At 36.7% G+C, this 14,293-nt stretch overlaps 1 protein-coding gene across 14 annotated transcripts in view; it reads right to left on the bottom strand.

Moving 5' to 3' along the window:
- LOC140736838 (receptor-type tyrosine-protein phosphatase F-like) overlaps positions 1-14,293 on the bottom strand; it is a 344,443-nt gene that overhangs the window by 57,238 nt on the left and 272,912 nt on the right. For all 14 annotated transcript variants that reach the window (XM_073062804.1, XM_073062808.1, XM_073062807.1 and 11 more), the window contains 2 exons: positions 12,543-12,666; positions 6,944-7,119 (listed from right to left, as the gene is read on the bottom strand). In XM_073062804.1, coding sequence (XP_072918905.1) covers positions 6,944-7,119; positions 12,543-12,666 — 300 coding nt within the window. The remainder of the gene's footprint in view (positions 1-6,943; positions 7,120-12,542; positions 12,667-14,293) is intronic.

Here is a 14,293-nt window from a genome sequence, read left to right as displayed (position 1 = left end):
TATGTTGCCATGGTTGTCACCTAGAAACAATGCTACATTTCACATTAAAACTCACAAAGCATTCACCGATAAATTTGTATTGTCTTAAGTACTTCTGGGGCGCCAAGGCGTGACTCGAGTAGCAACAGTACTTTCAATGGATACGATTAAATATTCCTGTTTCAGCTTGATACAGCTAAAAAGCAGAACTGTTTCCAAGGTCAGTACAGTCAAGAAAGATGTCTTAATGCCTTTAGACGAACTATTGCTGCTTAAAAACGACAGAAACAATACCGATTGTGGTTGGAAGTGCAGGTGTAGATCAGGATTACAAGTGCATTTAAGGAAAAGGGGTTTTAAACTCCCTATGCTGACAATCTTGCTGGTGAACGTGTAGTCTCTGATGAATAAAACTGATGATCTCAGAGCCAGGGTGCTGAATCAGAAGGACATTAGGACCGCTTGTGTCCTTGGTTTCGCCGAATCCCAGTTAACCGCTTCCATAACGGATACAGCGATCCAGATTAACGGGCTTACTATACACCTTCAGGCTAGATCTATAGTCTCTCAAAAGCAGAGGTGGAAGAGTATACTCATGATCAACTCTTCTTGGTGCACAAATATATCATTACTTTCCTAATTCTGCTCACCAGACCTGGAATATTTAGCAGTAAAGTGCTGTCCTTTTTAACTACCATGGGAATTCTTTGGGGTCATTTTAGTAGTAGTTTACATTCCACCTCAGGCCAACATCAATCAGGCTTTAGATCTGAGTAATGGGATCAACATGTACAAAACAGCACACCCTAGTGTCTTCACCATCATTTTGGGAGATTTTAACCAGACCAGTCTGGAAAAAATCACTAAGCAACTACCACCAACAGATCACTTGCAAAACCAAAGGAAACAACACACTGGACCATTGGTACACCACCATCAAGAATACTAACTGCGCTTCAGGAATTCAGGAACAGCTTCTTCCCCTCTGCCATCCGATTCCTACATTGTATCTTCGGACACCACCTCATTTTTTAAAAACTATACAGTATTTCTGTTCTTGCATGTTTTTTTCAATCTATTCAATATACATAATTGCTTTATTTGTTTATTTATTTTATTTTTTTCTCTCTGCTAGATTACGTATTGCATTGAACTACTGCTGCTAAGTTAACAAATATCACGACACACGCTGGTGATAATAAACTTGATTCTGATTTATATTACTTTTATTATTAAAAAACCTTTTAACTTGCAAAGTAATGAATATTTTAAATGAAAATCAAAGACAGACTAGTTGGAGGTTGCTAAGGGATGTAGAATTATTTCAAAAAAATTATCATGCAATCTCAGCACTGATTTCTCAAAAAAAATTGTGTAATTTCTTTGTGACAATCTAAATAGAAGCTAGTGTTATTTACTTCTTGCAATTATGCCTTCATCTATATGACTTCAAATAACTTTATTTGGTTACGCTTTATCAAAATTTGGGTTGTCAATCTGCACCTCTACTTCCCCAAAATAAATATTTAAAGGATATAATTCTGAGGGACGTGTAGATCAAAGATGTCTTTAACACTGGCAGCTGTTTTTGCAAGTATCTGAATTTCCAATAGCAGGTGCAGAAACCATTTAGTAGAATGGCTCTGGGAATGATGCATTTAATTTACAGTGGTAAAGAGGCTGTAGTCATTCTCTTTAAAGGAACAGCGCACAACTTCATTCAAGGGAGAGCCAGATAGGCCACCTGAATCATTTCGGAGGACTAAGCACATGAAAAACTACATCGTTGTATATTCAAGTACTGATATTTTTAGTTATGTACACAAAGACACATATTGCACAGCTTATTAATAGTGTTGTTTTGCTTCAGCTTGCTAATAAACAAAACGATAATAGTAATGATTTTGCTTTAATTGCAGAAAACTGTGACTGGTACTTTTTTGTGTTTGACAGCATAATTTGCTTGAAAACATTTTTAATGTTTGTGACTGTCCTAGGCTTTTCTTAGCTATTTGGGATTTTGTTTCATTCAGCACTTCATTATTAATTTTAAAATATAAACTGCTTTAAATACCGATCATTTTTAGGCAGCGTTTATTAAGTTCATAATGCATATTTCCGTTTTATAAAAACTTCTTTCGCATTCTTTATCTTTAGTCTCTCTCCAAGTTGTATTTAGGCTCTTGCATTTTTTTTATTGAAAAATCATCTGTCTTCATTTGAATTAGGATTAATTTTCTTTCATGGAAATCCATTTTCACATATTTAGAACAAGGGGCTAGAAAAAGATACTGATATTTTTAATTATGTTAAAATTTTCTACAAAACACCTGCGTTTTATTGCTTACTCTCAGATACCATGTACAAGCTGTATTTCAATGAATTCCAGTTAAGTGTTATATCTTAATATCCAACTCAGTGAGTGACAAATTGTCGCACTCAAAATAATCTATTTCAACGTGCGTGTCTATATAGAGTGATGCAGTTTCTAACTGGACAAGTTTACTCACTCTTCCCACTCCCACTAGCTGCCACAACATCTATCATTTGAAATTGATTAGATTTTAGATAATCATACTTCTGGTTCGATAAGAGAAATTCAAACTGTTAATCATACATGGAGAAGTAATTTAGAACTGCTACAGGACTGGAAATTATTTAATTTACAGCTTTCTGTTACCTGCACTTCAGAGGCAACCAGTACTTTGAACTTTGTTGCATGCACGCTATCTCAATTGAGAAACAACTTTTTCTTTGGGGAGGAAGGGGCACTGATATTGGAAAGGAGCTTTAAAATAAAACCTGTTCCTTCTTGCCATCAATTCCACTTGTCTTCCATTTCACACTGGTTCTGTGTGCCTGGCGTTATCATTATTACTGGTATGCAGGTATTGCCTTGTGGGACTCCACTTTAACTGAACTGAAGGAATACAATGGAAAACTGTACTTGCAAATCTAGGTCTACACATGTTGAGAAGGAGATCCTGAATGGCCTCAAAATTAGTTAATTGGGCCAACGGTTAACTTAGGCTGCTGCTTATTTGCGACCAACTTTAAAGAACAAAAAATAATTGGGGAAAAAATAGCCAGGATTCCCTTTGTTTATTTGGGACACAATGCTGCTTAATTGTGACAGGAGACTGTTGCAAACAGTTTCTCACTAGCGTCAGACACTTGCACATGTGTGGCCATTAACCACTACACTGTGCTTAAAGCAAACTTTTGAAATAGTCTCAGTTGTGGGTGTTTGTGTTCCAAGAGCAGTGATTTTTGTCACTGATAGTTGGCTAGAAGTAAGCAGTAAGATCATTCAGAACTGTTCTACTTGCTGCAGTTTCATGCATTCAAGCTTGGAGATGCCAGAAACAGCCAGGAGTACAAATGAAACTATTTCACTGTTTCAACACTTTAGGAATTATGGAGGAGATTTGAAGGTACCAGCAATCATCTTGAATGTTCCAATGAAAATGAAGATTGGAGAATGCAATTGTCAAAAGCATTGTATGAAGGAAGTCCATTATCAACACTAGGTATCTGCATTGATTTTGTTCATTTGCGGTCAATCAAAAGAACCTGCCAGTATACATGCGATGAATTTCTCTGTTGATAACTATTAGGAGCTAATACAGTTTTATAGTACTCGAGCAGTATTGATAGTATTCTAGTGCATTCTGTATTTCATTTAAATACATAATCTGTTACTCAGTTAAGTCTTTTTTATACCTTTTTAATTTTTCCATGAAACTTCAGCTAATTGGGACAACTGCTTAATTAGACCAAAATGTACTGGTCCCCATGTAACCAGAATCCACTGCATTGTATTTAGTATCAGCATTAAAATTGTTAAGATCCTAGTGTATATATTTTTTCAGAAGTACCAGATGACCACCGACCAAATGAGCTTAAAAAGTGATCTTCCTTTTGCAAACAGGTTGAGGAAATATTTTGGTTATGATTATATGTAAATGGTAAAGTCAGAGGGAAAATTAGTGCTTTGCTTCTGTATTGGTGAAGAACACCTAAACAAGTTATGTCAAAATGTGTTTCTGTAAATGATAACATTTTCAACAAGTTTTTTGGGGGAAGGTGGAGACCAGGAAGTGAATGGTTCTTTAAAAGTTATGCCAGAGATAACTTTGAGCCTCCTATTCCCTCATTATAGATTAGCCCTCAAGTTCATGTCAGAGATTGCAAAGCAGGCCAGAAAGATCTGTCTCACTCCTGTACACTGCCTTGTCACCATCTGAGATTCGGCTGAAAACAGTTGTGTCATCAGAGAGTTTATAGATGTAGTTACATCTAACCCCAGGATTCTGAGGTTAGATGTAACTACACCTAGGCATGGTGTGAATGCCATCTATAAATTCGCTGTTGTCAGCAGAATCTCAGATACTGACAAGGCAGTGTACAGGAGTGAGACAGATCTGCTGGTTGAGTGCTGTCGCAAGAACAACCTTGTACTCAATGTCAGTAAGACAAAAGAATTCTTTGTGGACTTTAGGAAGGGGAAGTCAAGAAAACACACACCATCCCTCACTGAGGGGTCAGCAGTTTCAATTTCTTGGGTGTTAATGTCCCTGAAGATCTCTTCTGGGGTTCAACATATGGCAGAAGGAATTCAGTTAACCAGTAATGCACTGCAAATAGGTTTTTCCTGAGAGCTTATTTATGCCAAATATCAATTTGGTCTGAAGATGGTGAGACAAAGGTTGAATAACTAATAGTTTTAAACTTAAAAAGTAGAGGAAAAAAATTAAAGCAAAATCTAATTTGAGCCAGTGAGAAACAGTTAAAAATGACAAAAAGAATGAGATATATAGTACAGGACAATTGATAATAAAATTCCTTCTCAACAAAATTACACTCCCTCCTGAAAAATGAGCACAGATGCAGTCAATTTTTAAAATTGTAAATATGACCCAACCGTGACAATACCAAACCAGTTCTTATCTACTTGTGATAAACCACTGAACAGAATTATGGACTTAATATTGCAAGCAACAAGCCATGCTCATCACTGAAACAGCAAAGACCTTCAGAGTAGCAAGATACTGCAGATCAAGTGGTTACAATAGAGCAATCCTTGCCCATGAAGTTGGCTGAGAGTAAAGTCATGAAAGCTAACAAAGCATGTGCCCTTCTATACAAACCAGTAGTTCATCACTGCATTGCCAGATCAACTGTAGGATAAGCTTTGAGTATTTCCTCAGCAAATCTGTTGGGAATTACAGCCACTATACCGCATGTCATTTATGTCCAAGCAGTAAAATTCCTGATACTTAAATAGTTTACACAGATTAGCATGGATTACTGACACTTCCCAGAAAATTCTGGCTCTGTGATTTAATTTCTACACTACTGATTTTAAAGCATTACATTTGAATTACATTCTTCTCTAGGGATTTTCAATCAACTTAATTAACTTGAAAGGAATATATTAAAAACCACACAGATTGTGTTACAGTCAAAAGGCAAGGTAGTGAAACCTCTGCCACAAGAGATAGAATGCTCATTTTACCCCCATGATTCCTTCTTTAAAGCTTCAAACAGAATAGGTAACATTATAAACTATGGTTGGTCTTTTCAGCAGAAGATATTCAATGGCACTATTAATTGTGCTGGGATTTCATAAAATGAGCAAATACATAGTCCAAGATGCCTAGGACCTGAATCAATCACACTTACCAGAATGAAACCAAAAGCACACAATACAGTACTGGATAACTAGCTACTGGATGAAAAATTCGATCTTGGTCATGCTTTCAATCTAACAATTTAATTTTGTTAGATAAATCAATAAACGCAGTAGATTCTAGATGTCCTGAGAGGAAGTTATGGGGATTGTGATTAAAAGCCTTGTAACATATACTACGGTACCTCATATCAATACATCATTTACTACAGAACATCTGCTCTTTGTTTTCTGATCATTACTTTGGCAAACAGGTCACATTTGTTTCCTTATCTGTGAAGATCATCTTTAAATTAAGACATTTATTTTCAGAATCATTTCATCACTAAGTGACACCAGTGAAACATCTTTGCTTGATTCTGTTGTTGTTAATAAAGTGGCCGCAGGGACAGGTTGTAATAGGTTCTGGCATATGTTGCTGTATGAGCTAGCTTTAACCCATTGCAGCACTATTGATCATGTTTACCCTATACATGATTTGATCTGTAAAAATTCAGTAATATGTGTGAGCGGATTTTGTGAAAACAGCTGTTTCTTCTTTTACATTCTGTTCTTATCCCTTGTAATGAGAACAAGCCATTAAAGAGTAAATGAATGTTACTATACTAAAAGAAACATAGTGTGCAGGAGGAAAGCAAGGCCAGTTTGAGAATTCAGCAGAACTAAATATTTAATGGCCTTAAAACTCTCTTTGGGTTTAATGGGATGTACTTAAGTTTGTTTGTACAAACAGAATCAGACTTTGGAATGAGATATTCAACAAATCTGTTCATTTTGTAACATAAATTATAAGAAATTAGACACAAATGCCAAAGCTGTCTTTTTTAGTTCAAATTTGATTGGGTGATTGTTGCTTCAGTACAAGTATTTACTAGTTTTCAATTTTCAGAAATTGTGGAGAAGATTATAGTATGCGGTAGCATGTTTCTACAATGTAGACAGACATTAAATAAGAAAACGTGCTAAGGAGCACACACAAGTCATTACTGGATTACACACTCTGGGATTACTTTTTTATTTCTAAAATGTATATTTGTGAGGAAAATGCCGGCAGTACTATTAAGTTGCTAAGGTACCAGAGACTTATATCTTCAGTCAATTACAACCCAAAAGACAACCATTGTGAGATAACCCAACTAGTTCATATAAGTGAATACAATAGTTTTGAATGTTGGAGTGTTATGGGATAAGCCATGTTGCACTGTATCTATCACAATTATGGCAATGAATTTCTGTAAAAAGCATGAACCCACTGAGTATACAATTGCTTACCCTTGATTTTTCTTCCAGTCTTGTCATCATTACTATGGTGACGGTTCTTTGCTCCCACACCATTCGCCAAAAGTCACTTAGTGTTTCTGGAAGAGGCCCCTGAGTGGCAATATAGGCATTCTGTTTTCTGTATCCATCAATATAATTGGCATTGATATAATCACTTCCTGGCACACCTGTAAGCATAGACAAGGTTTACTAAAACAGTTTGAGGAGATGAAAGAAAACCTTTTACTGCAATGGAAACCAAATGGGCATTTTCTTCATCAACAGCATGACTACTGTAATTCACTGCAATTGACAAATTCCCGATGCAGTAGTGCATTTTGTTTGTTCCCATTTTCCTTCCCCCTACTTTGAAAAACAGTGACAGTGGGATGCACAGAAAATGCCAGAGGAACTCAGCAAGTCAGGCAGCTTCTATGGAGGGGAATAAACTATTGACCATTTTGGGCCAAGACCCTTCATGGGGACTTTACCTGGTCTTGTTGGTGGGCTGTTCAGCAAGGGCATCATTAAATTCTGTCCTCAACCCTGTCTAAAAAAAACGTATATCTACAGGGTGGATATATCCACTCTTCAAAGCCTCTACATCCTTCCTGTGATGAGGTGACTAGAGCTGCAGACAATACTTCAAATTTGGCATAACTAAATATTTATGCAGCTGTAACATGACCTGCTGCGATGAAGGTAAGCATGCCATACGTTTCTTTACCACCATATTTATTGTGCTACTTTACAACATCTCTCACTTGACTGGCTTAGACTCCATCTGCCATTCCTCTCCCAACATTTCCAACTGGTCTATATCTTGCCGATTCCTATTTTTTAAAAGCCTTCTTCACTTTGTGTTGTCTGTTGACTTTTTAACCACTATACTTGTTTACTAGTTATAAGTAATAGGAGAAATCTTAAAAATTACTGGGCTGGAGCTTCTGATGACTGGCAAGCTGTCCAAATTTGCCCACCTGCAGTTAATTCTATTTCTTGCCATTACGATGAGAGTCTAATTTTAAAGTGATAGGCAATCACTATTCTGTATGTGGGGCAGATTGTATGTTTGGAAAGAACTACAAAGAGATGAGTTTCATTCTAAGCAGCTGGGACAGTTAGTGCCTTCACCAAGGAGTGGAGAGCGAGTGACATGTGCAGTGGTCTACGCTGAGGTTCGCTTTGTGCTCTTTGGGCTGTTTCCAGGGACGCATGATGAGACAAACATCAGTATGTGTTGTTGGTGAAAGCTAGGTGCTCATTGGTCACTTAGTACAAGGGGGTATCTGCAAGAAAATGCTGCTGATGGGGACATTCCAAGGAGCAGCAATAAGGTGCACTGAAATCCAGTGCCCCCACTTAGGTTCCCTGAGAAAGGACTACAGTGCTGGGTTCTCCTACCAATAGACACCGTGGGGCTGAGCTCTGTATGTCAAATGAAGGAGGAGTCGTGAGTGGTGCTGATGCATTGTAGGACGATGCATTAAATTAATATGAGAATGAGTGTAAATTTTCCTTATTGAATATATGATTAATACAGTTTGGGGGGGGGGGGGGGGGGAGGATATGGCATTGTTCAGCCCCGAATGGCTTTGACAATTGATGACATCCTGCTCTGAGCTCACCAACAATTAAAGCTGCTAATCAATATCATGAGTGCTCCTACTCCTTTGACACAGTGCTTGTACTATTTTATAACTGGACACGTAAAGTTGATGAGTACAAAAATATCAGCTGTGACAATGCCACTGGCCAGGACGTCAGCTTTTCAGCATCGGCTATTGATTATGGATTTGAACTCTCCCAGAAACCCCACAGACAAGGATGCATTTGAACATAGAAACTAGTATCCCCAATTGTGCACATAGCTATAAATTCGAGTATGGAATCAGACATCAGAGTAATTTATAACAGGAGTGCAGGAAATATTCAGCAGGTCAGGCAGCATCAATGGGAAATACAAAATTTTTAAGTTTAGGGACTACATCCAAAAGTTTGGAAAGAGAACTGTTTTAGCCTAATATGACAGGGACAGGTGGAGCACAAATTATGACTATTGCATGGGAAACAGTAAAGCTACAGCTGTGAAAATAATAAATCAAAATCAACACCAGACATATGCAACAGATCACTTGGCCAATTCTGACATTTCAGTTTGCTTTATGAAGAACTGAATGTATCTTGTGAGAGGGAAAAATGGAAAATCAAAGTTTTAGAGTCAGTGTTGCTAAACTGATGTATGAATGCCTCAGAAATACACAAAAATTCATGAGAAACATCATGTCTTAATATTGGTTGTTTGACAGTCTTTGTGTGTAGCCTTTCATTGATTCCATTGTATTTCTTTGTTTTATTGTATATTCCAGTAAAAAAAACTGAATGTCAAGCTATATGGTGAAATATACAGTATACATTGATAATAAATTTACTTTGAATTTTTACAGTGTTTTATCAGTTTCCTAAATTAATGTAGGAAATAGAAGCTCGATGACTCTGATCACAGAACTATCAATTTTAACATGATCTACATCCCAGACCTGTACTATATATAAATATAAATGAGCTAATCAGCAAAGAATGAATGCAAACATTGTAAAAGATAAATGTAAGCTTGCAAATCAAAAGCATACTTTAGCAAATTCAGACTACAGAGAATGATCTGTTCCAAATAGGTTAATAAATTATATACTAAAATATAATTGTGAAGTGAGCTCTACAAAAGCTTTCTCTCATAATAGTAGGCTGAAAAATGGAAGAAAAATTTTGTAGAACCCAACTCTTTCATAATACAAAGCAGTGGACATCAATCTGAATGGATGCAATTACACCCTCAGCAGCCCAAGTTTACTAAATGGTACTGCTGGTCACAGTAAACCTGCAAGCATCAACCACATCTTATTAGTGAGTTATGCAGATAATAACTAAAATAATGAAGCTAATCTACTGTTGAGATTAAAAAGGTGAGGCTAAAAATGATGACTTCCCAACTTAACATATCCATCAACAGTTACACAGGGTGTGGTTTAAGACAGAACAATAAATAAAATAATTCTTTTGTTGGTTATATTGTTTATCAGTTTCTAACTGTGCTAATAAGACTGAATGGATATTGTATTTAATTGAGTTTGATTTTATTGCAATTTGTTCATGTACAATTATTTTAAGAAAATCCTTGTGTGTCTGTCCATCAGAGGTTTAGGTCTTAATCTAAAATTCAATCACTCTGCCTTAATGTTGTCTGTTGTGTACATTGTTAAAGATCCTGAGATGATATAAATCTTTTTGTTTTGATCAGTGATATTTTCAGTTACTGGTAATTTACTTTTGGAGGTACCCAGAATGAGTAAAATTGTACATGATTGAATCAGAATCAAGCTGTAATGTTACACCAGTGGAAGGACTGAGGATTCAGACTTCTGAGTGGAGTTCTACTCAGCTTATCCATTCAAATAAGGATACAGTAAAATATGATTTCCAGTCACAGCCAATCCTAATCAATCACAGGAATTGCTGAAGCTTTCCAGACCATTCCAATTACTCACAATATCCAGGGCAGCAGAAAGAAAAAAAACACTGCATATATTCAGTTTATAAAGAACTGACTTATTTCTAGCAGTAGCTACCTTGTATTGAAGTTAGACAATTTGTGCTTCAGCTGTTTTGATTTACAGTACATATCATATCAAACTGATTTTAAAAAATGAAATTCAGTTTCATTTAGACACCACAATCATTAAATTTCCTGATTGCCTTTCAGATTTGGACCACTGATCATTTGATGAAAATATTCAAGAAAATCTTTTAAAATATATTTCTAAAATAGTGTAATTTTGTTTTTGGCCTCTGGCTAGGAATTGAAATGAAGGTGGTGATAGAACTTGCTCGATGCTAACAAACTGGATAAAATAACCGGTGAAGGTCGACTGACGTATTCTGTACATTTTTGCATACATTCCTGAAAATAGCAACAAACCCATTCTCCATAAAGGGCAACCCGAATTCAGTGCTTGGTTCTAATAGGGCATTCCTTCTTCTCTAGGATAAAGTGATCTTCAAAGAACAAGCTATTTCAACTGCTGAATGACATTGCTCCCAACACAAGCTATTTAATGTGAAAAACCTACAATATCAACATAGTTCTTCTGTAAGTTAACAGACAAAATGTACAAAGGCATCACACAGCATTGATATGAAGATATACATTTATGAATTACTTTAAAACTTATAATTTTTGATTATTTACTATTATGTTTTCTACTATTGGTTTTGGTTGGACCATGTTAATTAACTGCGTCACTCTTCAAAAATAACACCAATCACTGGAGATACTGCTCCAATATCAGTAATATTTTCTTGAAACCTTGATGTTTCGGTACTTTTGACAGAGGTTCTAGCTAGACTTGAATCTCTCAATCAGATGATAAAAATTTGGCACAGAATTAGAGCAAAAGTTTATATTGAGGATGTATTTGTATTGCCGATTCACTCCTCCCACCATCTCTGAAACCCCTTTCTTTCCCCAACTCTCCACGATCCTAAACTTGACAGATCTAAATAGGTGGGAATCACTAACTGCCTAAGTATCAGCAATATACACTATTTGGTGCTATAGGAAAACTCTAATTATCTGCTGTCTACCTGTCTAGAAATCCTGATGGTAATTACCAACTGGCTCAATTGATGCTTATTCCCCTGTCCAATTTAAAACACTGCAGCTCTGGTCCTTTTCCTTGTCCTGGTTCCTGCAACACCATTAACATACCAGACATACAGCTTCTGCACTCCCTTTACACTCTCTGGTTCCTGTGCCTACACTTACTGGCATTAAAGATTCAGTGTTCTTCTTAAACTTGCTGGGTTTTCAGGAAAAAGTGTCATACTACTGTGCAACATCTAACAAAAAAGTGAATTAGAAGTGTATTAAAATATTAACTAGAATGACATCCACTAGTGTGCAAAGTCTATCAACCTGACCCAGCCAATATCACAAGCACGTTGGATTAACAGAACTTTACTATACTTATTACTTGCAGACATCAATTTTGGTGAAATTGTATAATAAAATGCATTGTAAATAATCTCATCCATGCTGTTATTACTATTATTGTTGTTACTCAATCTACACAATCAATACTATTAATATATTGATCAACTACATTCATCATCATTATTATGTGTCATGTCGTATGATGTGGGTGATTATGATCTCCATAACCATGATTGCTCTTGCCAAATTCTTCTACACAAGTGGTTTGCCATTGCCTCCTTCTGGGTAGCGTCTTCACAAGACGGTGACCCCAGCCATTATCAATACTCTAGAGATTGTCTGCCTGGTGCCAGTGGATGCAAAACCAGGACTCGTGATATGCACCAGCTGCTCAGATGACCATCCACTACTTGCTCCCATGACTTCACGTGACCTTGATTGGAAGGGCTAAGCAGGTGCTGCACATTACCCAAGGGTGTCCTGCAGGCTAGCGGAGGGAAGGAGCATCTTAGATCTCTTTTGGTAGAGACGTATCTCCACCATGCCACCCATCAACTACAATACCGCAATCAAATTCAAATGGATAGTTACAATGATTTAATGATCTGCAGATATACTTACCGTCAACAGAGGTGAGAATAACTCTTGAATGATCATAGGCAATAACGTTGGCATAGCGATTTTTTGGTTTATTTACTTCCATGTTGGAATTCTCCCATGTGAACTGCTGGCCAGGATCTATTGACTAAAACAGAATAGAGGAGAGAATGACCACTCAAGAAAAGTTTACAATGGAATAACCGAATATGAGACAATATTTCTAAAGAATTCAGATGGTAGAAAACAATACGACTAAATCAAAATAGTGGAGCCTCAAGCCACATTACCCATGAACCTTTGCTTTTCTGTACTTACAACACAATTAAAATTATGCATCAATTAAACTGGGCTTTTCAAATGTGAATGCTGCAGTAGACAACAAATGCACAACTGCTGAATTGTTTTTCCAATATCCTTCAAATAAATTCAATAGGATAAAAGTCCTTTTAGCCACAAAATTGCACATTGAGGTGCTATCCTGCAAAGGATTTGTGCCAAATTCAAATTAAGTCATAACAAGCAGCATTTTAATGCACATCATAATAATACTCAAGCCCTCTGCCCGTAGTCAAGATCTGCACATGCTCTACAATTTTGCTTCAATGATATTGACTGTGCATTGTACATTGACTGACATGCTCAGAGGCCTCCATTTGCAAATGCTTCACATGAATGCATTTTCTTTAAGTGCAAGTTACACATAGGCGATCTGCAGCAAATGGTTTTCAGGTGAAATTCCATCACAAAGCAGGAAAAAAATTGCACTGAGCAATAGAATTTCTGGCCCGACATATTTACTTAATTGACAGTATAAAAACTAGGCAAGATTAACTACAGCATCACTTTGTCCTAGAAGAAACACTGGTTTATTTTTTATTTAAAATTTGTGCATGAAAAGTTGAAGCAGTTTTCTTTAAGTCTAAATTCCCACGTCATAAAAGAAACAGCAATAGCTATAATTTGTAGAACAGAGTGATCTAGGAATAATATTTCATAGTTCCCTGAAGGTGGAATCTCATGTGGATAGGGTGGTGAAGAAAGCTTTTGGTATGCTGGCCTTTATAAATCAGAGCACTGAGTACAGGAGTTGGCATGTAATGTTAAAATTGTACAAGGCATTGGTAAGGCCGAACTTGGAGTATTGTGTACAGTTCTGGTCACCGAATTATAGGAAAGATATCAACAAAATAGAGAGAGTACAGAGAAGATTTACTAGAATGTTATCTGGGTTTCAGCACCTAAGTTACAGAGAAAAGTTGAACAACTTAGGTCTTTATTCTTTGGAGTGTAGAAGGTTGAGGGGGGACTTGATAGAGGTATTTAAAATTATGAGGGGGATAGATAGAGTTGACGTGGATAGGCTTTTTCAATTGAGAGTAGGGGAGATTCAAACAAGAGGACATGAGTTGAGAGTTGGGGGCAAAAATTTAAGGGTAACACGAGGGGGAATTTCTTTACTCAGAGAGTGGTAGCCATGTGGAATGAGCTTCCAGAAGTGGTAGAGGCAGGTTTGGTATTCTCATTTAAAGTAAAATTGGATAGGTATATGGACAGAAAAGGAATGGAGGGTTATGGGCTGAGTGCAGGCCAGTGGGACTTGGTGAGAGTAAGCATTCGGCACGGACTAGAAGAGCCGAGATGGCCTGTTTCTGTGCTGTAATTGTTATATGGTTAATTTATTTTGCTATGAAATTCATTTCCAGGTTCTAGGATAGCATGATTCTGTTCTAATAGGAATATTTCGTTAAATCTGCTTCTACTATTTTATTTTT

The sequence above is a fragment of the Hemitrygon akajei genome, chromosome 12 (genome assembly GCF_048418815.1).
Source record: "Hemitrygon akajei chromosome 12, sHemAka1.3, whole genome shotgun sequence".
Taxonomy (NCBI): Eukaryota; Metazoa; Chordata; class Chondrichthyes; order Myliobatiformes; family Dasyatidae; genus Hemitrygon; species Hemitrygon akajei.
Note: the sequence above shows the minus strand (reverse complement) of the source record. Positions and strands in the feature narration are given on the sequence as shown.